The 25,593-nt window shown below is 42.6% G+C and overlaps 1 protein-coding gene across 1 annotated transcript; it reads left to right on the top strand.

The window, feature by feature from the left end:
- The first annotated feature begins 356 nt into the window (after positions 1-356).
- fus (FUS RNA binding protein) lies at positions 357-19,885 on the top strand. The gene is made up of 15 exons (XM_080906295.1): positions 357-532; positions 2,300-2,324; positions 2,522-2,685; positions 2,764-2,953; positions 3,934-4,157; positions 4,237-4,435; positions 8,671-8,705; positions 12,937-12,972; positions 13,518-13,627; positions 13,968-14,097; positions 14,352-14,450; positions 14,666-14,804; positions 15,004-15,101; positions 18,364-18,508; positions 19,190-19,885. Exons 1-15 carry the CDS (start codon positions 520-522, stop codon positions 19,227-19,229), a joined length of 1,647 nt encoding a protein of 548 aa, XP_080762421.1. The 5' UTR covers positions 357-519; the 3' UTR covers positions 19,230-19,885.
- Positions 19,886-25,593: the final 5,708 nt, after the last annotated feature.

Raw genomic sequence — 25,593 nt, 5'->3', positions numbered from 1 at the left:
ATTCCCAATTTATGGCTTTTAACCCCCAGAAAGATTTTGATCTCTGACCTTCAGGACAAGACCCCATGGTGGATGGGTGGAAATGACTTATAGAGCATTTTAGAATTATGTTTGCTACTCAAACTAGGTTTGTCATAACTATTATTTCCATCACCATAAATGCACTCACTTTCCTTCTGAAGAAAAAACGAAAAGAAATGATTAAAAATGATTTTTACTGTTGTTGTTATTAAAATGATACTGTATTACTATCATTACTATTAATCTACTACTATTTTGTGTTATAAGAAGTCACATCTCATCACATCTTGTGATGATGGACCATTTTTCACCTGACATAAAACTAAACATCATCGATACTGCTGCGCTCCCCCTGGCGGGCGGCGGAGGAACAGCAGCTGAAGACGGCGGCGCTAGTGGGTCGAGCGTCGTGTCGATTCGTCCTCTTCTTCGGTTTAATCATCCAACGACGCGTTGTTTGACCGAGAGAAAGGCCGAAGCGGCGCTGTCTCCGTGTAAATGGCGTCTAACGGTAAGAGAAACGGGCAAATCTGTCTGGGGTCTGGGCGTCGGAGCCGGTTAGCTAAAGATAGCATCACCTTCACCTGCCGGTGAACAGAGGACAGCTAGCGGCTAGCTGCAGTTTAAATGGCTCTCTGGGGGCGTGGCGTCCATCCTTTATTATCACATTTAATTCATGCAGGCCTTACGCCACCGTTTGTCCGGCTGCACGACCGCCCCGCCGCCTAGCTTCGGTTAACTCTGAGTAACCGAAGCTGCTGCGGTCCGATTAGTTCGCCGTTAGCCCGGTTTTGCTGCTGACCCAGTTTCTGGTGGCTCACTGCGGTCTCGAGCAGAGTAACCGCCCCCCTGTGCCGATCGCGCTGCTTTAACCCCTGTCCTCGGTTTATTAGAAGGACATCAGAGCGGAGACCGAGCAAACCCAGCTCACCTACACCGGGCGGGTTCAACTCAACCCCAAATAATGAAAGACATTTCATTATTAATTTTTTTGGCATCTGTGGGCTGGATTATTAATACTGTCAGGTAAAGAGCCTGCAACAACACAGAAACAGTCACATGGCCCCCTGTGAGGAAAAGTCCTGTTAACAGGAAGAACCCTGCGTTAGTACCAGGATCAGGGAGGAGCAGCCATCTGCCTGATGGGGGTGAGGGGAGGGAGCAGCAGGCTGGGTGTTTGAACTGGAGGGTAACCGACAGGGAGGGCTTTGCTATTCCAGAAAAACACGAAACAATAAATAAACAGGCCGTAAATATTTCCAAACATATAAGCACAGGACACTCAAAGTTTATAGTTATAAAAGGGCGACTGTGTTTGATTGGATCAGTGAACTCACAACACACACACTAGGGCACAATATCCTGTCACATTTCCATTTGTGTTGCCATTTTCATGCAGTGTCATGCTTTAAAGCTCGCTGCACACACCGATGAGACACAGAGATACTTCTGACCTGCACAGGAAGCTCTAGACTGATGTGAACTGCATCATTAAACTGAGCTGCACTGCAGCAGCTTATCAGCAATATGGGTGTTTTTCATTATCATGTGATTTAGTGTAACTTATAGCTGAAGTGTGTCATTAGGATTCAGCAGCACAGTGACTTGATTGGGAGGATCAGGACCCCCGAGGCTTGTCCATAACACCGAGCTGGGGGTAAGAGAGCAGAGACAACAAATGATAAGATGCAGAGTGGTGTGAGCGAAGAAGAAATGCTCAGTGCATCATGGGAAGCCTGTCGGTTCGGGATCACCCGATCCAGCCCTAACTATGTCACTAAACAAAAGTTTTAAGCATAATCTTAAAAGTACTGAGTGTGTCTCTCTCCCACATCCAGACTGATCTGACAAATTTGAATTCAGTGGATTTGGTGTCTGGTTTTTAATGTATTCATAAATAGTTTCACAGTGTTGCAGTCTGAAACACTTTAAATCGTCTGTTTTTGTTAATTATGTTCGGTTTGGATAGATCTCCCGGACATGGATTGAATCTAGTCCCAGACTAAAAGAGAATCAGTTTTAGTCCATGTCATGAAAACTGAGCCTAAGTATTACCAGTTTCCATTTCTGGATGATAAAAAGCAGTGACGTGGCCTTCTTAAAAAGTGTTTTTACAGATAGAATATAGTTTATTCATTTAATAATTACCATTAAAATGTGTCTTATATAGTTACTGTTGAGTTTGTGAGGTTATAGATTATGTCTGACGCTGTTTGGATGTTTTATTGCTATCATCAAAACTGACTTTAATATTAACCCTCTCTGCTTTTTCCCACAGATTATTCCCAAACATCTAGCCAGGGGTAAGTTATGTAAATCATGTCTTTATTCATTCATGAAGCTTTCAGTCATTAATACTCATTCAGAGTAAATACATTTAGGTTTTGAATTTGGGTTAAAACAAGAAAAGTAAGTCCTTGCATTTAACCGTGGAAATGATTTTGTTTTGTAAGTCAATGAAAACAATTTGAAACGGTGTATTCTTGGTTGGTGTGTGCAGCTATCCATCCTATGGTGGAGGTGGCGGTGCTAGCCAGGGCTACGGTCCGTCGTCTGGCCCGGGTTACGGCCAGCAGGGCTACGGAGGCTACAACCAGAGCTCTGACAGCAGCTCCAGCTCCTACAGTCAGGGAGGCTATAGCGGCTACGGCCATCCTCAGTCAGGTAGAGGAAGCCCCAACGTCCGCCCAAATCCACAGTCACCGTTTTCCAGTCAACTGTGAATCAGTTTCCTTTTCCCAGGTGGATACGGGTCTCCATCCTCCAACCAGGGTGGTGGTGGTGGTGGTGGGTATGGTCACTCAAGTCAGTCCTACAGCTCCGGTGGCTATAACAGCAGCAACCAGCCGTCCAGCATGAGCTACAGCCAGCAGTCGTCATTCTCCGGGTACAGCCAGCAGCAGCAGCAGCCTCCTCCTCCATCCTCTGCGAGGTATGCTCACGTTCACCTTGCCTTTAATTCACTGATTTCTGCCCCATCTGCACAGCGGTAGTGTTTAGGAGCAACCACAAACCTCACTGACTTTACCTGCGGTGTGAGAGAGGAGGATGCTGGGATAGCAGGAGATGGAGGCAGGTGAACTTTAGCGAACCTTGATAGAAGCAGTCAAAAAAAGAATAATTTAAAGGCCGCATTCGTCTTTAGTTTTAAATAATTTTGGAGTGCAGTTAGTTTTTGTTGTTTGATGGTGGTCAGAACACTCCTGTAATAAAAATCAAATGTTCATACTGGTCCCCAGTATAAAGTACAACATAAGCCGAGCTCAGTCTCAGTAATTCAGTGCTTATCTCTATGATACTAATCCTAATAAAGCAGGTGCTCTGTTTTTCATTATATTATAGGTCAGCCTAGAGGCCGAACTAGTTTAAATCGAATAGAACTTTAAAAAGGCGCCGTTACTGCAGTTTCATGTGAGTACAGCAGGGGGCGCTCCAGTTATAGGAGCAAACTTCCTCTGTGGCGACCTCAGCTCTCTGCTGATCGCCAGGTATGTGTCCTTTGAAGCCAGCGTGGACTTGCAGACGGTGACCCTTTTAGCTAATTTCATCACACAAAGCCTCTTTTTAATTAGTTCAGGTGTGTCGACGTGCACGTGTCCGCTGCCACCTGAACTTCTCTTTACCCCTCTGTTACTGCGGAGGCCAAACATGCTTTCATTTGCATTGTGTTCATTTTGAGGACATTCAGACATGTTCAAGTTCAGTAAATGTTTGTTCATTTACAGTCAAATCATTTTTGGCCCTTAGCGGTAAAAGGCTGATGAGCCGCCAAGTGAATGATTGAGATTACAGCATTGAACAAAATAATCAGGATTAAGGTTTTCACCATAATTGAGCAGCTGCAGTTTGAGTCTCTCGTATGTGAGCTGCCATGTTGCTTTGTAGTCTTTAACACTTCCTGTTTTCTAACAGCTATGAAGGCAACTCGCCAGCTCCCGCCTACCAGCCACCGAGCAGCGGAGCGAGCGGAGGCAGTTACGGCAGCAGTGGAGGGCAGCCTGGTGGTAACTACGGGGGCAGCGGAAGCCACCAACAACCGTCTCAGCACGGAGGAGGTCACTACAACCAGCCGCCGAGCTACAACACCCCTCCTCCGCCGAGCTACAGCCAGCAGAGCCAGTACGGGCAGAGTGGAGGTGAGGGGTTGTGTAGCTGTTGATTACTGATTGAAAGCACATCAGTGTTTGGTCTGCTGAGGTTGGAACTTTCTCTCAGGATATGGAGGCGATAGCCCGCCGATAAGTGGAGGAGGAGGCGGAGGATACGGTGGTCCTGATGGAGGTTATGGAGGTCAGGAAGGCCGTGGGGGCAGGGGCCGCGGTGGAGGCGGATTTGGAGGCCGCGGTGGTGGCGGATACGATCGAGGTTTTGACCGAGGCGGCCGAGGTGGTCCAAGAGGAAGAGGAGGCATGGGGTAGGTGTCATCAATCATTGACTTATGAGTCACAGAAGCTCAGGGCTGTGCTACATCTTAATGTCTCCACCCATCTGGTTTTACATGGAGCTGCACTACTTCCTTCTTTTCCTGTAAAAAAAAAAAAAGAAGTAGTGATTCATATTTACACCTCTGACCTCACCTGCTTGTAAGAGTATGTAATCCTCAGTGCTGCAAGAGATCCCGTGGAGCGCCTCTCCACCCAGCCCAAAAACGCTGAAGACCACATTGCTAAAGGTCCAGTGAGTCGACATGTGGTTGAAAAGTGAAAGAGCCAAAGCTGTGAATCATCTCTGCAGACTCCTCACACGATAAAACAGATTCAAACCCAGACCCTGCTGCTCTGAGGCCACTGGACCACCTTACCACCAAATCAAAAAGAAATGTGAAATGGCCACAAAAAAGCAGTGTGTTCTGAAACATTACAGTACTCACAAGAACAGGTGAATGAAACTCATCTTTGAAAACAGAAGGTGGAGGCAGCGAGGAGAAAGTGTGACCTTAAACAGGCTTATTTCATCTGCCTGCAGGTGTGTTTTTTACACATTAAGAGCACAAAGGTAAAAGTTTTAAAAGCCAACATCTGTGCTGTGATATCAGCTCGTCCTATAAAAGAGAGGACGTCCACTCAGCTGGGTTTTCTTGGTTCATGGTGGTTTGCGTTGTGGTCCGGTTGACCCTGTGCAGACCCGCCTGACAGTGTGATGAGGTTAAAAACAAATAAAAAAAATCTGGTCAAGAATGGATCAGTAAGCCAAAAATGAGAGGTTCACAGCCAGAACACAAAAACAACACTGCAGCCAAACTCGGTTTCTTTTATTTTGAAAATCTGCGCTTACTCAGCGCTACTTTGTGGCAACATGGGTTGAAAGTACTGTTTCCTGTTCTGCTTAGTCAGTGCAAACACAACAGAATGGTCGGTGCTCTCTGATCAGAGAGGATGAAGTAAATCTCACATACTGCCAATGTATGGATTATTTGTTCATTATTGAAGTATTGATGTTATTTCTATGGAGCTATAATGTCTGACAGGGTTCATTCAGTGTTTTGTGCCATTAAGCACAACAGGTGGCACGCCTGTCTATTCCAAAACAAATTCATAAATAATAAAGATACAGCTTGAGACAATAAATAAGGAAGCTATTATCAGCTGCCTCTTCAATAAGATCCTCGTCACGTGGCTGAACTTCGTCTCGTCTCCAGCTCTGATGCCTCAGTGAGCTCGGCGTCGTGGCAGAATCTGGTTAGTGTGGACCTCCGTTTAAAAAAAACAAAACAAAACAAGAACTGCCACCAGCTGCAGTCCAAGAGGGTGGAGTCAGGCGGAGGTGGAGTCAAATGTACTCCAAGCTTGTTCAAGTCTGTCCAGCTCGAACTCCAGAGTGATGGTGACACACAGTAGTGATGCGGCCATCGAACTATCGACTGTGAAAACGCGAGCATGGCCCGCTATGTTTACAGTGCCAGCACTTTCAAAATAAAAGCAAAGGAATTGTCTATGAATGCTGATGAGGCTGTAGTCTTACATGGATGTGTTAGGGTTATTTTTAGGGTTAGGATAACCCTAAAGTATGGGACACACTGAAGATGCTGGGATGTGATTCAGATTTGTCATTTTCAATAGAATGATTGTTTTAATACCACTGACTCGATTCATCTATTCCAACCTTGGAAAAGAAAAGATGCAAATGTAAAAACGAAGGCTCCGCTATGATACAAATCAGAAACCACAACCACAAAAATTCCAAACAGCTCAGGAAAAACTGAATTCAATATCATTCATTCATCACACATTACTGTGAATTGTTGTTGGTTATTCTCTCAGCTCTGATCCAGCACTGGGAAAACTATGTGTTAGTAAAAGTTACAGGTGCACTAGCAGGATGCTGTAATAAGGCTAATGCACAAAAGAGAAGTGCACGGCCACGGGTAATTGGTGTTATTACCCAGAGGTCTGAATACTTGCAGAGGCCTCAGTGGTTTTGGGTGAAGCTGGATTAAAACAGCAGAAATGGATAATGGGTTGGAGCAAAGCTTCGTAAAGCCAATGAATTAAATGTACAGAACAAAGAACATCAGCACTGATTGCTTGAAGCTGTGAAGCATAAACCGGTAAGTTGATGTTTTTGTTCTTCTTACGAGGTTACGTAGTCTCTCGTTTTCTTCTTTGTGACCTCATGATGTTAGAGCTGGACTCAGATAAACTAGTTTCCCATTCCATTATGTATTTTCTCATCCATCGTGTACTTCCTGTACATCTCCTTCCACACTGGGTCATCTTGATATTCGCCACAGTGAGAACTAATCAGCTGATAAATCCAAGTTTACAAATGACTTTGGGGTATTATCAGTTTTACGATGGATGAACACGTCAAAGAAAGATAATGGTATGTGTGTTGTGCCACATCTGGAGTTCAAAAATGCCATTCAGCTATAAATAGTAAAGTATACAGTTGCTTCAGAAAGTATTCAGACCCTTTGCACTCTTTTTGTTTTAAAATACATTTTTTATCTGTAATTAATACTTTGTCCATCGATCTATTTTCTGCTACTTACTTGGTCCAAGTCATTGACCGGGCAACCAAAGATGCCGTACGGCGAGTTTTTCATCTTTGCTTGTGTCTGAAATGTTTCTATAGAATAAAGTGTGACCTTCACTCTACCTACAAACTAACACACCTCAGTATATCACCATCACCTGCCTTTTTCACCTGTTACCACCACCTTCCCCACCAGCCCTTGCAGGTTTACTGTACCATACTCTGCTTTAATCACTCTTTGAATCTTCTCCTAGGCTTTTACCTTCTCTCCAGGCTGGCTTTCTACTCTTAAGCCATCATTTGGAAAATCACATTATGGGGAAGTCAGATTTAATAGTCTTCTAATAACACAGGATATATTACTTAAATACTAATCAGTCATTTTGGAGAAAAGTCTCAAACACTTGGGAATTGCTGCAATTTGTGTAAAGACAGGGTGTCTACGGGTCCTTAAAAAAGACTTGAAACTCTAAAAACCGCTGAAGAAGAATAACATTTTCTTGAATTCAGTTAAGTGGGTCTCAAACATTTTAAAATCATGTCACTGAGACAGTTTCCAAGACACAAAGCTGCTATTTTGGCCTCCTCTGCATAATTAGGTAACAACAATGTGACCGCATCAATTTTTAGAAGCCGACGCTGTACCTGCGAGAGCAAATGATGTGTAATCTACCTGGTGAATAGCAGCTAATGGTTTGGTCTGCTGGAAAGATATCAGCTGAAGAGAAAACGGGTGGGGTTGGGTTTGCTACACACTTTTCCACTGGCGTGTTCTTACCAGCTTAATTTTATAGAAAGGTATAAATATCAAAGTGCTTTCACCCGCTGGGTGAAAAAATTGTGCCTCATTCAGTTCGGTTTTATTTATATAATGCAGTTTAGAATGAAAAGCATGTCATGGATAATTTTACCCTTTTAAAAGTATAATTTTTAGCTTTACTTTGTGTAAAAAGCATTGCAGACAGTAACTGTTTTATCTCAGGATAAAAATACATAAGTACTTTAAGTTAAAGCCCAGTGAGACCCAGCCTCAGGCCTGAGCACGGTAGAGAGGCCCTGCTGTCCAACCTGCTCAATGATCGAAAAGGAAAGAAGGTCAAACACACGTGAATAGGAATAAAAATACTTTTGGCTGTTAAAGCCTGTGGCTGAAAATGCTGATAGAGCAGTCTGCGCCGTGTTGTTCAGACTCGGGAATAAAAACAAATGAAAATTTGACCTGATGTCAGTGTGTTTTCACCTTTGTGTTACTCAAAGTGAAATCTTTAAGGTCTGAAGGTTCTAAATTGAAGTCGTTCATACCTGTAGACACCCTGTGTTGAGTGAATAAAGGTTTTCCGAGACCTTTAAAGAAACAAACAAACAGCACCCACCAAGGGATCAGAGCTCTGATGTTTGGGTTTGTTAATTCTCTTATGATGAAATAAATGGAACTTGAAAGTTTTTACACCTTCTGAGTCAGAAATGCAAATTTCAGCTAACAGGGTTTGTACACTGGCCTCTTGTCCATGGGTTACATCAACATGCAGTAAGGGTACATTTGGACAATGCCAGCGAGGAGGGGTGGGTTTAGCAAAGACGCTGTGAGAGTGAAGGTTAACCTCAGCCCATTGAGAGAAATCGCTGTCAGCTCCAGCCTTCAATGCGTGTCGTTTTTCTCTTCCTCTTCATCAGAATGGGCGATCGTGGAGGATTCAATAAGTTTGGTGGTAAGTGACAAAAAACTTCAACACTTGAGTGAAAAGGTGTGTCAAAGCTAAAAGGGAGTAAGCTCAAACTCTGGTACTTCAAGTGTGGCTTGGGGGATAAAACTTGATTCTGTCTGAAAAGCTGAAGAAAAAACAGCTATTTAACAGTGAAGGTCAGGCGAATGTTAAGACTTTTGATGTATACTGTCTCTAGCATGACTGTACAGATAATAACACCCATCGTGTTTTGTGTGTTTGACTTGAAATGTCCATCGGAGGGAGTTAAAACTGCATCATTAGCCCTTCCACTGCTCCTCTGGCACTCGGTGTTTGAATTTGAAGTGTGGATGGTGACAAACTCAGTGACTGAAGTGAGATAAGTGTTGCTTACCTTATCGTGTTGTGCAAATGTGACAAATCGTGTTAAATAGATGAAATGACCCTAAATGGTTTTTAAGGCTTGGCTTGAAAACCTGTTGACAGATGTTTTGATTCTGTTGTACTTTCCACCAAAGACGGTTGAAAGGTAAAAACTGGTTGGGTTGCACACACTGGGAATTTTTTTCACATGACACTGACTCTGGAACTCACGGTGATGAAAACTGAAAATTCTTGGTTCAGTTGCAAATCCATTTGGAACAATAGAACAAGAGGCATGAATGCTTAGTCATACCCTCAGATCTGGGTTGATCGTATAGAAAGGCGGGCATGCTTTAGCTTTGTTAAAGTAATTACAGTAAGAAAGCCCCTATCTAAATTCTTACCACTGCATCCGAGAATATGCTCATTCAGGCTGAAGAGGGTTTTGCTTTTGTTCTTTTGTGATCATAAAGAGATTAAGTAGTAATGGCGGTAACTTGATGCATTCCACTGTAGTTCTACTACATGTCTGTGTAGACTCTGTCAGTGCGCCCCAGGGCAGCTGTGGCTACAATGTAGCTGCCATCACCAGTGTGTGAATGTGAGAGTGAATGGGTGGATGACTGGATATGTAAAGCGCTTTGGGGTCCTTAGGGACTAGTAAAGCGCTATATAAATACAGGCCATTTACCATTCTCAGTCATCCAGTCATGGTAGTTTTGAGAGCTCGAAAAGAAGGTGACTGGACTTCGTTGGGTTTGCAAAGACGTTTCACCTCCCATCCAGGAGGTGAAACTCCCTTCAGTTCTAGAAACAAGAGGTGGAGAGTCCCAGGTATTTAACCCACAGTGGGGTAGATTTTGAGAATGTTGAGAATGTCAAATTTGAGAATTTGACAAGATGAACGTTGGTTTGAAAGAGGCCATCTATGCCTACTCTGAACGACGGCTCATGTGACACCTGCAACGGTCAGCAGTGGGAACTGAAGAAGCCTTTTGGATGAGAGGTGAACGTCTTCACAAACCCAAAGAAGTCCAGTCATCATCTTTTTTTCAAGCCCTTCAAACTGTTTGGACAATATTTCTTGAAGGAAATGTTTTCAGTTGTTTACAATCCTGCTAATAAGAAGCACAAACTGATACGGATCGGAGAGTTTATATAAATGTGGGCTTTTTATTTAAATTACCAAATTATTTTAGTTAAAATTTACAGGTAGCACGCCCAACAAGGTTCTAGCAATAAATGGTGTTTACCCCGCATGGCCACTGTGTCTGTATTGGTGTCATTCACCACCCAAAGATTACCACTCCAAGGCCATTTTGAAGCAGCACAACAGCTGCGGAAAAAGCAAACGTATGCTGATTGAAAGGTGTTTTCATTAGAGACATTGTAAGAGCAAAACAGGGTTCAAAGAATGCCTTGCAAAAATCTCTGGGTAACTGCAAAGATGCTGGACGTTCTGCCCATCAATTATCTGCTTTAAATCAGCTGAACCTGAAAGTATGAAAAGTTTTCACATTTCTAGTCATTCTTTACTGGTTTTACTGGTGATTCTGTGATTCGGGGACTATTACAAAAACATTGCAGGAGGAGGCTCAAATAATCCTGAACAGAAATCTGTGGGAGCCTTCTGCATGGTCAGATATGGCGGTGGGCCACCCCTCCCACCATAGAGCCAATCAGAGTGCTGACTGTATCACTGGACTGGACTGAGCCAATCAGAGTGCTGACTGTATCACTGGACTGGACTGAGCCAATCAAGAAGCTTTTCAAACACCAATCTGTGATCAGACTCATAACATCTTTTGAATAATTCAGTTGGTGAGAGTATTTTTTTGGAAAAGTTAGAGCTCTTATTTATTCAGATAGAAACTTCATAATAAACTTGCTTCTAGGATGAGTTTTGTTTGTTTGTTTTAAATCCTGACCTTTAGATTGATGTTACGGCACTTCTTTTTTTTTGGATTGTTTCAGTAGGGCTTGGCCTTGTTTGCCCAAACTACTTGGAGATGTTGACTGGGATTCCTGCAAATGGCGAGACCCTGTTGTAGAAGGGCTGTAGTAATCTAATACATACTTACTTAACTCGAACTTTCTTTAAAGATTGTTGAGTAGTTTATTGTAGGGTTTAATCTCCCAGGCTCTGATTCTGCACCGTCCTCAGTGTGGATGGGATCGAACACCATTGTCTGCCCGCCTTTCTGCAGAAAACTTTGGAATCAGTTTGGAACAATAGAACAAGAGGTACGGATGCTTAGTCACATCCTCAGATGTGGGTTGATCATATAGAAAGGTGGGCGTGCTTTAGTATAATTAAAATAATCACTGGTTATGTGTTTAGTGTAGGAAAGTCCATATCAAAATTCTCACCACTGCATCTGAGAATAGATGCTCATATTCAGGCTTCTGGTTTTGGTCCGTTCTGATTCTTCCAGTTTACTCATTGCTGGGGTGGGATGTCTTTAAGATCCACAACATCACAAACATCACAAACACCAACGAGGGCGTATGCTTTCTAATGAAAAATCTTCAGTTTAGCTGCAATGTAAAGTTTTTTATTGTGCTTATGTGGAAGAGATGTAATAGAAAAAAACGTTTGTATTTGAATTATTTAAAGAAATAAAAGGTCATGAAGTCATTGACCCCTGTTAGGGTTGGGCATTAACTTAAGGTTTTCCATCCAGCCAATAAAAGTTCAGCTATCTGCGACTACTGATATAATTGTGGAGAGGGTGGTGTCTAGTTTCCTGATTATTTCCTCATAAGATTCTCAGGGAGCCAATGCCAGATGCTCCACCCTAACCGATAGTTGTTTAATGTCAAAGATAGTTGAAAATGAGCTCAGTGAAAAATAAACTGGAAACTGAAATCTTGATTTTTAGCTTGGGACACTGATGCCTGCTCATGTTAGTTACGGATCAGATTTTATTTTCTATTTTGGTTTTTTTATTTTGGTTTCCTCAGTGAGTTGTGCCCAAAGACTGGTTCTCCTTGTTTGCACAGCCACAAACTAGAACAATATATTAAAAAAAGCCCCCAAACTAGTCTTTTAATGTCAGATGGACACGAGCAGATCTGCTCCTGCAGGCGGTTTGCCTTTGGCGTCCGATAACCAGTCCCGTGTTTGTTTAAAGAGGGAGCATTGAGCCCAAGTTCCTTTCAGAAAAGTGACGGGACCTGATGCACTGAAGCGCTTCGTAAGGTATTTGAGGTAATGTCTGAAAACCTGCACAGGTGAAGATGGTTTTCTGAGCGGGTTCAACTGTCAGAATGGCAAACATGGCGTTCGTGTTCCCAGGACGTATGTTTGAGCAGTTTGCAAGAATCCTTTGTTGAGCTGTGGGAAAACTGAAGTATCCAATGGGATCAATTAATGACATGTAGGGCTGTTCCATAGAAATTAAAACAATTGTGTTTCAGTGTGTTTGACTGGTTCAATGATTCTGTAATGTTGGTGTTAAAGAAAACGCTTCAACATGACTGCAGCAATTCTTAAAAAACCCAACATGTAAACAAACCACCTTTAAGGCTCTTTCCAAAGAGTCTGCTTGTTCTCGTTGGAGAAAAAAAGGACCAAAGCCAATGCACAGAAATAGCTACAAGGCAGTATCTCAATAAAGTGGACGGTTGTGTTTTTTACACTTGTTCCTGGGACTTGGAGCCACTCGCTGACCTCAGTGGAGCGTGATAACGATGACGGTGAAGCGAATGAGCCGAGACATGAAAAACGTTCAGACAGATAAACCTAAAGAGAGTTTGATAGTAGTGCTGGATATACCTGTGGGGATGAGGTGTGCATGAAATGAATTAACTATTAGTTAGACCATTGTTTGTGTGTGATGGAACAGCTGACCTTTTCCACACCTAACATCTGTTTGTTTTTGTCCTTAAGGACCAAGAGAACCAGGACACGGAGGATCCGGCTTCAGTAAGTGTTTCCTGTTTTCTTTGTTCAGCTACCAGCAAAAGCCAGTTTCAGTCGTTGGTGTGATGTCAGTCTGAGAGATGAACTAAAGCCAATAAATTCAGAAGAAACGACTACAAATATTTCCTCCTATGCCAAGAATTTACCAAGACATGGTTCTCTTGGCTTTATAATTGGCAGACATTTTTCACTTTGTTTTAGTTTTCTTCCGATAATAAAGCCTACATTTACTGAGCACTTTTAGAGACACTTCTAGAGAATTAAGCCTTTTGGTAGTTCCTTTAGCACAGAGGTCTCTATCCCCTGTCCTCGAGAGCTGCAGTCCTGCAGCTTTTAGATGCGTCCTTGTTCCGAAACCCCTGAATCAAATGAAAGGCTTGTTGCCAGGCCTTTGCCAAATTTGATGGTATGCTGCAGAGCTAATTTTATTCGCCTGTGTTGGAGTAGGCATGCATGTAAAAGCTCCAGGACAGTAGCTCTCAAGGACACCCCTGCTTTACGCCATTGTTACTGCTTGAATTACATCACTTTATATGATTTTCTAACAGTGCAGGACCAGGATAACTCTGATAACAACACCATCTTTGTGCAAGGCCTGGGAGACGACTACACTGTTGAATCAGTGGCTGACTTTTTTAAGCAGATTGGGATCATTAAGGTAACATATTGATTTGTGTTTGGTCAATAATCAATAAAGCATTTATTTGGATGTGTCATGTATAGATGACTGGTTAAAATGGTAAAGAAGCGCCGGCTTGATGTTAAAGTTTAACAAAAACTGGAATGAAGCCATTTTCTTTCTTGGTTCCCCGATCGCGTTGGCTCGTCATAAAATCTTATGTTACACTTCAGAAAAAGAAGAAGAATTTCATCATTTGGAATCTAAATGAATTTCTATCCTTTAGTCTGATTTCCATGGTAACACACAGCACCTGAACTGTTGTGCTGTTCACAGTTCTGGTCCATGGACTTTCATCCCTTTCCTTCTGTCCTCTTAGGTAAACAAGAAGACAGGCCTGCCCATGATCAACCTGTACACGGATAGAGAGACGGGGAAGCTGAAGGGGGAGGCCACGGTCTCCTTCGATGACCCCCCCTCAGCTAAAGCTGCCATCGAGTGGTTTGATGGTGAGTTATTACCTCTGAGCTTTGGCTTCCCCACTGTTTGAGTTTCTGTTGGTGGTTTAAGTGGTTTTATAAGGTTTGTATCTGGAAACTAGGCTTTGATGGAACTGACTGCTAAAGTATAAGACAAATAAGGATTATGTTGAACTGTAACTCATGCAAAGCTACTGTTGGAAAGTCCAAGAATATGGAGCTAGAAAGGATTATTGATTTCATACCTCATATCTGATCCTTTGATATTCATCGCTTTACTCCAGGTAAAGACTTCAATGGAAACCCAATCAAGGTGTCCTTTGCCACACGCAGAGCTGACTTTGGAGGCCGAGGAGGCATGAGGGGAGGTAGAGGGCGAGGAGGCGAGTCACTTTCTTTTTACTTTTAGTTTTATAAAGTGAAAAATTATAACCTTGTAAACAGCAGTCGGACCACACGGTGCACTTCACAGGTGAACTTTGAGTCGTAACAAAAATGCTCGTTTACTGTTTGCAGTGAATTAAAAAGCTTCAGCCTCGCACTGAACCATCAGTCACGTGTCCCGCTGACAGATGCTGTGGCGTTTTCTTCCGTGCAGGTCCGATGGGCCGTGGAGGGTTCGGAGGCGGTCGAGGGGGAGGTTTCCCAGGAGGCAACGGTGGCAATGGAGGGGGAGGAGGTGGTGCCAGTGGTGGAGGAGGGCAGCAGCGAGCCGGAGATTGGAAGTGTTCAAACCCGTGAGTTTTGATGACTCCTCTATGACAATAAATTAGAATTAAAAACACAACAAAAACATCTTGTACAATGATTGCTTAAAATATGATGCCAGATGTTTTAGTTTTGCTCAGTCTTACCTTTATTTAATGTAGTAATCTTTCTACGGATCTGTTATCAACATATAACAGTTCTTCTAAAGTCTTCCTTTCTTCTCTTCAGTAACTGTGGGAACTTGAACTTCTCCTGGCGTAATGAGTGTAACCAGTGCAAAGCTCCGAAAGCTGAAGATGCTGGTGGGATGCCCCCCATGGAGCGAGGTTAGATACACCTGGATAAATATTAGATAAATAAATAGGTGAACATTTGTTGACTCACAGAGTTTACTCAGACACTTAAAAAAGGCTTTATGCGTTTAACCGGGCACGCTCTGTTTTGCGTAACTATTTCTAAATCACTGCAGAACTGGGACCACGTGAGCTAGCACAATAATTTGTTTTGCATATGAAACCGGAGGAGTTGCACTTACATCTGATGCCATCAGCTTGTCCTCAGTCACGGTTTCCTTCCACATAAAGCTTTGCAAAACTGCATAAAAAGCGCTTGCAGCAACAAAAACATAATATTCCAGAAACACGCTTTGCCGATCCCATCAGCTGTTCGTAACACTTCCTACGTTGGAATATAGGTCAGCGCGAACTTTTGCATGTCCGCCATTACCTGCCCGAAACCGGAAGTGACGTCATTTTCATGGAAATTTTAGTTTTTTACCCTCGGGGCCTTATAAGCCTGTACTGGTGTTTTTAAAAGTCATGTTTGACTTTTCTGAATAGTTTCTGGGATGCTTAGAACTCAAATTGCAGTGCTGAACATTTATTTTGATGCAGATGCTGTTTTTTTGCAAATTTGCAGTATAATATTTATTTTTGTTTTTCCTGCAGTATATAAAAATTAGTGTATCTCAAAAATAAAACTATGAAGACACTCAAAATAAATTTCCTGTTGTTAGAAACTATTTTGTGCAACTTTTTTGCATTTACAGTTTTGAGGGATAAACCTCTTAAATTTCTCTAAGTAGAAATATATGTAAAAAAAAACAAAAACCATTTCCAATTTTTGTAGTTTATTGCACATTTTTGCAATTTATGTAATTACTATGCACTTAATGCAGACATATTATCAAAATTTGGGCTGTAACAGTTGTATTGATGTATAGCAACTTGAAATGCTCCCACAAATGGCTCCACAGCAGGTAAAAATATAATATAAGCTCTGGCGGACTTGGTTCTATGGTAGGTCTTAAAGGGTTAAGGTCAAAACATGCATTAAATAAATAAAAACACATGTAGTTATTATTAAAGTGTGTAGTTGTTCCTGTTTCTGCTTCACCCACGCTGTCACGAACACCAAACAGCGGAAGCAGAATTTTCCAAGTGAGCTGACCTGACTTCCTGTCACAGATCACAGTTTTGAAATAACTTTCACGATACCCTAAAAGTTCACTTCAGTTAAATTCCATTCACTGTTATTTATATGAATCACGGTTCTCTCAAGGCGCTTTATTGTTTGAGGTCGACCGTACAATAATACAAAGAAACCGAGAAAACGCCAACAATCATATGACCGCCTATGAACAAGCGCTTTGGCGACAGTGGGAAGGAGAAACTCCCTTTTAACAGGAAGAAACCTCAAGAGAGAACCAGGCTCAGGGAGGGGCGGCCGGTTGTGGTGAGGGGAGGAAGACAGTACAGAAGAAGAGAATTAGCAGCCACACGTGGAGGTAACTTTACTTCCTGCCGACCAAACGCTGTTCGATCAGCTGGTTTTTAAGTGAGGCGCTGTTTGGGTATCACTGTCTCCTGTAATATCACAGTTTCAGTTCGTGCCTCAGTTGTTTTACACTCAGAGGATGAACAACAGAAATCATGCGATCACATCGATCGGATCACGAACAAAAAGAGCACGTGCAGACTTTTATTATGGAGTGAGAAAGCTGAACATGTTGTTATCGTTCGTGTTGTTCAGTCGTTCTGAGTGTTTGTTTTCAGTCTGACTGAAACAGAAGCTGAGTGTGCCCTCCGACCCCGACGTTCGCCCGGCCGGCTGCTTTGTTGTTCTGGAGTTCGTCCTAAAGCCTTTGTCTCGGCTGCTTTCAGGATGTACTCTGTGTACACTTCTACTGCTTGTGTGTTTAGCTGTGGGAGCTTTCTGTGGTTTAGCACAGCTGTAGTTTACCTGATCAAAGAGAAGAGCACGCAGACATGTGTCCGCTCATTTTTATTTTTTATGTATTCTGCAGTTAGATATGTGATAGGTGGGCGGGCTGTAGATTAAATCATGTTTTATTTCATGTCATTGTCTGATGATATAAAATCTACTGAGATCTGCTCTCTGAGCTCTACTGATGGCTGAAATGAGCGATGACGAGTGAACGCGCGTTAGCATCAGTATTTATCTCACGCAGGTCATGTTCGTGAGATAATCTTGAACTATTTCATAAATGTGGCTGAAGAACACATGCTTGCAGTGGAGCGTAGCTGCTTATCGCTGTTTCTGGATTACCGGATTACAAAAGCAAAAAGAATGAGGATTCAGGTGACGTAAACTCCTCCCTGAGATAACTGATCTCCACATGAGGCGGCTGCAGGACAAAAATGTCTTCTATTTCCAGTAGTTGTTACATTTGGAAGTAGTGTGTTTGTGACTTGAAAACAAGTTTACATTTGGTAATTTTTAAAGTTTTCTCGTCGTGATTTTAATGATAAGCGCATCCTGGCAGACTCTGGCGACCACGTTTCTACATCTGCATCAGGATGGTCGACTTGTACTGTGCGATCGCGTAGTTCTGATGACTTTGTAACACGCAGACACACAGTTATGTGCTCAAACACACACACAGCAAGAATCAGAATACTTTATTAATCCTTACAGAAATTATGTAAAAATTCTGAGTAAGGAGAAAATAGCAGGAGCAACTGAAACAACCTGCAGCTGCCGTTTGTCACATGCAAATGTATTCTATGATGCATGAATGATTAAAGAAAACCCAACCTTTTTAAAAAAAGAGTTTTTAGCAGTCGTTTAAAACAAGCTGCAGATTCAGCAGAGGAAGCTGTTCCAAAGTTTAGGAGCTTCTTGATTCAACAAAGAACGAGGAACCGTTAAAACTCTGATCGTAGCATCTGAGCAGCCTGGACACGCTCTGACCTTCTGAGTTGTAAATGTAATTAATGATATTTGAAAAAAGGGGAATTTCATCATTCATAGTTTATCTAAGATGGAGAAGAAGAACAGGGTGACCTGTGAATGTTTAAGACATCTCAGGAGGATAAACTTGTAGCTGTGAGGTTAATATTTCAGCATATTTTACTTTGCTGTAGGTTTACATTAGAGTAAAAGATTGCAGATATTGAATGAATGATTGCATTAAATCATAACAGACACAGTGCGGTTTATGAAGGAATCCTTCTGCTCTGTAGTGGTTTACTCTGGTTTCCTGTAATCACCTATATGTGTACAGCAGAGAAACATTTCAGTTTGGTGAGTCATGCATTCCCGCTCACCTCATTTGTTTCCTGGCAGGAGGTTACGGAGGAGGCGGAGACCGCAGAGGGGGGTTTGATCGGGGCGGCTTCAGGGGCCGCGGCGGCGACCGCGGCAGCGGAGGCTTCAGAGGAGGCCGAGGAGGCGAGCGGGGAGGATTTGGCCCCGGCAAGATGGATGTGAGGTGAGCAACAAGATGCACGGCAGCTCTGTGAGGTGGCGTGCCCGCGTGTACGTCAAGTGTTTTATGGTTATTCATTTGGAAATCGATGAGTAATCATGACAGTTAACCCCTGGCCTTACAGATGTTTCCAGTGTCGGTGGAGTCAACGACACTTGCACACACGACAGACAGCAGGAGAACTGCTTTAAATGATTATAGACACACACACGTGGGAAAACAGATGTCATCAATCATAAACTCGAATTTTACTCACAGCAGATGTTCAAACTGAAAATGAACCATTTAAATAAAATCTGAGCTCCTGTTTCCCAGTCTGCAGGTTCCCCTCTTCTTTTCATGGAGCTCATGCCGCTCTGAAACCTGTTTGTACCGATCAGCACTGACGGAGCCTTCCCAGACGTGCCAGCACTTTTAGCCTGATTTGGAGTGTTTTGACTGTAAATACACGAGAAACAGGTTTCATGGGTTAAGATTTGGTCCCACTGATCAGATTTTTTAAATTCATTTCATTTAAAAATCTGTTTTGTTGATTTTGAAATCATTTATTTATTTCTTAGTCTGAGTATTGACTTGTTGAAGTCCAAGCTCAGCAGTGCCTCTGTGGTTTGTGTTGACTTGGAGAAACTCGACCGCTGGCTGGAAACTGCACTGATGTTTTATGTCTTTGTGTTTGGTTTCCAGGGGCGACCGCAGGCAGGAGCGGCGGGGCCGTCCCTATTAGCCCATCCCGGCCGCTCGCATGACGACCTACGTGTGCACAGGTGTCCGTGCAGCCCGCCCCTCTCACCTTTTATATCACTCCTTATTCAACACGTGACTCTCCCTGTGTTAGTGTTAGCTGTCATGATTCATCCACACTGTCTGCTCAGCGGGGCGTCGTTTACCAAAACAAGCTTCAACATTTTAATTGATCAGATTTTATATCTGCCCGACTCTCCGGGATCATCACCGCTCTGTTCAGCTTCACGCTTTCACTCTGTCAGAGTAGCTTTGCATGATTCCCAGCTCAAAATATTTATGTCTGAGACGTGAATAAAGATCATCAGCTGGCGTCACTATCTGTCCAGATTTACAGAGAAACGTGTGCTCAAAGTGAGCACCGTTACCGGTGTTTTGATCCCTGCTGATGAACGCGGCACCTCCTCCTGATGTTCGGCAGGGTCAGTGAGCGACGTACGACGGCTCAGACCGTTTGGGATCAAGAGGCACAGATGCCACACCTGCCCGCTGATGCCAGCTCATTCTGATCATGGCCAGTGTGCGATGTAAACGAAGCCCCGGCTCTACAGCTGTGTTCAAGAACTTTTTACTATTTATTATTGGTGTTTTTGTATCGTGCTCGTGCTGCTTTTCCAAATGAAAGTGTTGGCCAAGTAACTCGTTCTTCTGTGGTTCTTTTTCACTGTGATGCTTTGAGAAAACCGGATTACTAAACGCTCCAGGCTGATAGTTTCAGAGGCTTCGAACAGATGAAGCAATTCCAGTTCTTGTTGGATCAGTGTCAAACATTTCTTTATCCACCTCAAAGACTCCCGGTACTGTCAGTTTGTTTTTTTCACGCCTGGATCAACCCGTCGATGTTGCTCGTCCACTTGGCACAGCTTTGAATCACTGACTCAGCGCTCTCGTCTGCAAAATGTTTAAGGAAGGAGAACGTCATCATCTTCAGAAGATCTTGTGAACTTTTTAATTATTTTCAGTTGAAATAGTTTCCAGATTTTTATTTTTTTTACTTTAATAGAGGGTCACATCATCTCCTCCTGAGACGCAGCCTGATCCTTCTGTTCTAAGTTAAACACATAATTATAAAATCTGATTTAATATATACACAGAAATGACGCTTAAAGACATTAAAAACTGAAAAGGACCCAAGAGCAGTTCAGTCAAAGGCCTTATTAAATGTAATAATATTAAAGTCAGCTGGGGGACCAAATCGATGCAGTAAGTGAAGTAAAGCAAAAAGATGGATTTTAACCCACAAGAGTTTAATACCTGTTCTTAGAAACCTACAGTTGTGTATGATGAAGAGAAGCCGCACAGAGGGCTCGTTACACACAGCAGGGTAGTAATAAATGCCAGGTTGTAGTGTGGTTGGAGATCAAACCCACATTATTCTGTTACAGCCCCAAACTGCAGACATGATGGTGAAACATAAATGAAGGACCCTTCATGTCTCAGCGAGGGCTGTTTTACATATTTTGTTGAAGACTGCAAGGACAACCATCAACATTAACTGGATGAAGCCCAACGCTCTTCCGATAGCTCGGGTACAAAAGCTGTCCTCTCTACCATTATTGAGGTAGAAAGTCACCTGTAAACTTACCTGTAACGACAGGTTTGTTCTGCCTACAGTTTATTTATCAGCATGTACAGGGAGTGCAGAATTATTAGGCAAGTTGTATTTTTGAGGAATAATGTTATTATTGAACAACAACCATGTTCTCAATGAACCCAAAAAACTCATTAATATCAAAGCTGAATGTTTTTGGAAGTAGTTTTTAGTTTGTTTTTAGTTTTAGCTATTTTAGGGGGATATCTGTGTGTGCAGGTGACTATTACTGTGCAGAATTATTAGGCAACTTAACAAAAACAAATATATACCCATTTCAATGATTTATTTTTACCAGTGAAACCAATATAACATCTCCACATTCACAAATATACGTTTCTGACATTCAAAAACAAAACAAAAACAAATCAGCGACCAATATAGCCACCTTTCTTTGCAAGGACACTCAAAAGCCTGCCATCCATGGATTCTGTCAGTGTTTTGATCTGTTCACCATCAACATTGCGTGCAGCAGCAACCACAGCCTCCCAGACACTGTTCAGAGAGGTGTACTGTTTTCCCTCCTTGTAAATCTCACATTTGATGATGGACCACAGGTTCTCAATGGGGTTCAGATCAGGTGAACAAGGAGGCCATGTCATTAGTTTTTCTTCTTTTATACCCTTTCTTGCCAGCCACGCTGTGGAGTACTTGGACGCGTGTGATGGAGCATTGTCCTGCATGGAAATCATGTTTTTCTTGAAGGATGCAGACTTGTGTGGAGAAGTTCTGGCAGGTCATGGGCTCGTATTCTAATCTTCTTGGAGAGAAGTTTCAGTAATCATGTCCTGACTCTGGAGTTTCAACATCTCTAAAAACCTTTGGGAAAAATTTTAGGACTTATCCAGATCAGTTTAACTGTACAGATAAATATTTCCCAGAGGAACTACCTGAAGTTCTGAATGAAGTTCTATCTGTCTATAAGCTAAAAGGCTCCAGAAGGAGTTAGGAAGACAAAGGTGGGAGAAATGGTGCCATTATAAGTTGGTGACCTGTCGTGGGTGTGCCCTGCCTCTCGCTCGATGACATCGCTTTGTTGGATAAGCAGAAGAAGATGGATGGAAACACAGGTGTGAACAGTTATTTTAACCCTTTAGCTCCATTCACCGCTCTTCATTGAGGACTCGACGAGCGACCCCGCGGTACTCTGGTTGTTCCTGGAAATGACATCTCTGCTTGGAGGATCGCACATGGGCAGAGGAATCGAAGAAGAGGAGGGATGACATCAGGTGATGAAGACTACCCCACCACCTCGAACATTTTCATCAAAGAAATACCTGGAGCACACCAATATGAACAGACTGCTGCTTAGAGATGTGGATCGATAAAGTAAAGGGGACTCACAGAGGCTCAGATCCCTGTGCTACGCCTCCGCCTCCCCCCGTCAATTATTTGAATTTCAGCTACACCAGTTTTCTTTACAATAATGTAACTCGTCTGTAAACTGTTTATTTGCACATTTTATTTTATTCTTTTTAACTTTTTATTTAGTAATTATTGTGCTAATAAACAACCAAACAAGCAACATATTAACATTCTCTGACATAAGACCATTTAGAAAACACACACACACACACACACACACACACACACACACACACACACACACACACACACACACACACACAACAGACCAAGATTAGGTCAATAACATGTCGTGGGGAAGAGTTATGGCTTCGTGCTACAATGTTCCAGAGTTCTGGTTCATATCCATCTTCAGTTGAAAGCTTGCTGTCATTCTGTGTGAACTCTTTTCAGTCTCTGTTTCATTGTGTTACGGATGGTGAGCTTGTTTGTTTCACAGTTATCATTTTCTTAGCTTTTAGTTCAGACTTTACTTCTTAGGTTAAATTCGTAATTTATTCTGTACATCGTTTAGACCTTTGTTCATCTCTTATCTATTATGTAACATGCATGTCGTACTGTGTATGATTGTGTATGTGACAAATACATTTGAATTTGATTTGATTTGGTATGTGTGAGTTTCAGTTCAGTTCATGTTCTCGGTGACTCAGTCTGATATTTCTGTTTCTAAATTTCATGCGAGGTTTAAGATAAAGACGTGCGGAGGGAAACACTTTTGACACAACACGATGTGCTCAGTGGAAACATCAGCGTTTCACTCGTTCTGAAACACTTCCTGTTCATTCGTTGATTCTGGGAAACCTGATGCAGTTTGACCAGTTTATTCCTGACTGGGCTGCAGGCCTATTGTTCACAGTCCCCAGTGTGCAGGTCCCGCTGTCACTGCAGATAAATGAAGCATGGAAATTAATTGGTTTCATTCACAAAGCAGATGTTTGGCCTTTTATAATCTCTGGGTGAGTCACAGAAGATGCTTCCTTAAACGATCCCCCCAAAGGCCATCCTGGATCCTCGTGCACATTTGAACCTTATATCAGAAATCCTGCTTTCCACAGATTTACAGGAATGTTGTTCTGTTAAAGACGTATGCTGGGAAGGCTTATCTGCTTTTCCCGATTCTAGTGAAATAATGAGGTCTCAGAAACTGACTCCCATTGTTTTGGTTTTATTTCACAGTCGCCGACGACAAACAGACACAATAGAGACACAATAGAGCTCACATACTCTGTGTGCTGCTCGTAAGTGGCCTTCAAGAACTCAGCCAATCAGAAGAAAGCCCACTTTCTTAAAGAGACAGGAACTAAAGCGGCTTGTTTCAGATAGTTTCAGTCCTTCATGAGTCCTCCTTTAATCCCTTAACATAATTTTTTCTTCCTTGTTTCTTTGTTCAGGATGAATTTGCTGCCATTGCTGCTTCTTGTCTTCAGATGGTTTTTCAGTCATCACCTTTCTCGTTGGTTTCAATTAATTTCTTGTAATAATTAGCCTGCAATAATCCATAATAATACTATAATCGTGTGCTGACTCTCAGATTGCTCATATATGTGGAAAACGACCTGCAAACATGGAAAATCTGATGTTGGTGTAACGGACTTGAATGTTACCACCGTCTGCTGCTTATTTTAATTTACTTTAACCTGACTTTAGTTAAAATAGAGTATTTCTACATCATTATATTATTGATAAACAATCGTCTGCTGTGTAAAATTGTGAGCAAATGTGTAAAGTTTGACGTCTGAGTTGATTTGGAAGGAAATCTGAATTATCTGAAGCATCAGGTCAAACTGCGCCGTACAAAGTTGAAAGGAGGCTGTGTGGCGTTCAGCGAGAATGTTGACAGGTGAGATTCACCTGATAGCAGCCTGTCGTTGTTCTTCCTGATAATAGGACTTTTAAAAATGTTCCATTACCCATTACTGTTTATTTTACGTAACTGTGCAAATATTTATTCTGATCTGAGTGAATAAGGAAAAGTGCTGAAGACTCATTGACTGATTTATTTCAATTCGGTGCAGGAAATAGTTTAACCTAAATCTAAAAATACTATCATGTAATTACACCACATTACAAACGAAGTAACATTTATTTTCTGATTCAGTGTCAAGTGACTTAACAAACAAGTAAGACGGTTTTAAAAAAGGCCGTCTTCTACCGCTGCTCCATTGAGAGTGTGCTGCACTGCATCTGTGTGTGGTTTTCCAGCTGCACTTCAGAGGGTCATCAATATGGCCCAAAAAATCATTGAACATCCTCTTCCCTCCCTGAAGGACCTGTACAGTACTCGCTGTGTCAAGAGGGCACGCAGCATCCTACAGGAATGTACACACCCAGGACACCGGGTGTTTAAGCTGCTGCTGTCTGGCAGACTCAATGACAGCTTTTACAACACGGCAACAGCCCTAATCAATGCAAACAGCTGACCTGATTGGATACCTCCCTGGACTTTTTAAGTTACTGTGTCGTGTTGTTTTCTGCGTCGTGCAGACGCAGGACAGTTTCCAATTTCTTTCTACTATTGTACTCGGTATGACCGTGCAATGATGATAGAGAGTTATCTGTTATCTTTCAGAGGTTGTCACCATGGCGTCCCTCAGGGCTCCATTCTTGGCCCACTTGTTTTCTCATTGTGCGTTTTGTTCCTCAGGTTCAAAATGCAATTTTTCATTCAAATATGACAAGCTGTATCACAACAACAAAAGTCTCACTAGATAGTCTGACTAGAACAAAATAATTTCCAGATAGACCTGCTCTATTACCTACCATGTTGAGACTTACCGCTCTGAAGAGTCTGATAATTCAAGTTAAAAGATACAAAAAGGCAAAATATGTATATATTTTACAAAATGGTCTCAGGAGGAGGTGCTGGCTGTCATATTGTGGTCTGGGATGTGGGGCCTCCCTCTACTGCAGATATGGAGGCGGTCTGCTTGCCTCCACTCAAGAGAGAAGGGTTACACTTCCTGGGTCCGGGTACGGGTTGCCCCTCTGGGGGCAGGGGTACCTGGACCTGGGATATAGAGTATGTTTGGGGAGTGTGAATGTGTGCACAGTGTCTATTTGTGTCTGTCTCCATGTGTCGGATGAGTGCCGAGTATTTGTTTGTGTATATGGGGGTGGGAATGCACCTTTGTGTCTGCGTGCGCCTGTTCGTCTGTGTCTATATGTCAGGTAGGGTCTCAGACTCCGCTCTCTGGGAACATCTCAGGCTCTCCGAGGTTTGGAGGCCCATCTCCCCTCACCACACTCCCTGCCGGTGGCTGATGCCCTCAGACGTTGGTGTGTTGGTGGCTCTTGGTGTCTGGGGCTGGGTGCTCATGTATGTACCGACTCACTCCTGGTGGCCGATTGGCCAGGTGATCAAGGTGTTTTGTTTTTCTTTTTTTTTCCTTTC

This window comes from Rhamphochromis sp. 'chilingali' (assembly GCF_963969265.1).
Source record: "Rhamphochromis sp. 'chilingali' genome assembly, chromosome: 15".
In the NCBI taxonomy this organism is placed as follows: Eukaryota; Metazoa; Chordata; class Actinopteri; order Cichliformes; family Cichlidae; genus Rhamphochromis; species Rhamphochromis sp. 'chilingali'.
This window is presented reverse-complemented; position numbering and strand designations above follow the sequence as displayed.

What these genes read in the sequence shown, in the direction of transcription:
- fus (XM_080906295.1), top strand. An exon ending in CCTCCTCCATCCTCTGCGAG is followed by an intron (nt 2,954 to 3,933) that starts GTATGCTCACGT and finishes GTTTTCTAACAG; the next exon opens with CTATGAAGGCAACTCGCCAG. An exon ending in AGGATTCAATAAGTTTGGTG is followed by an intron (nt 8,706 to 12,936) that starts GTAAGTGACAAA and finishes TTTGTCCTTAAG; the next exon opens with GACCAAGAGAACCAGGACAC.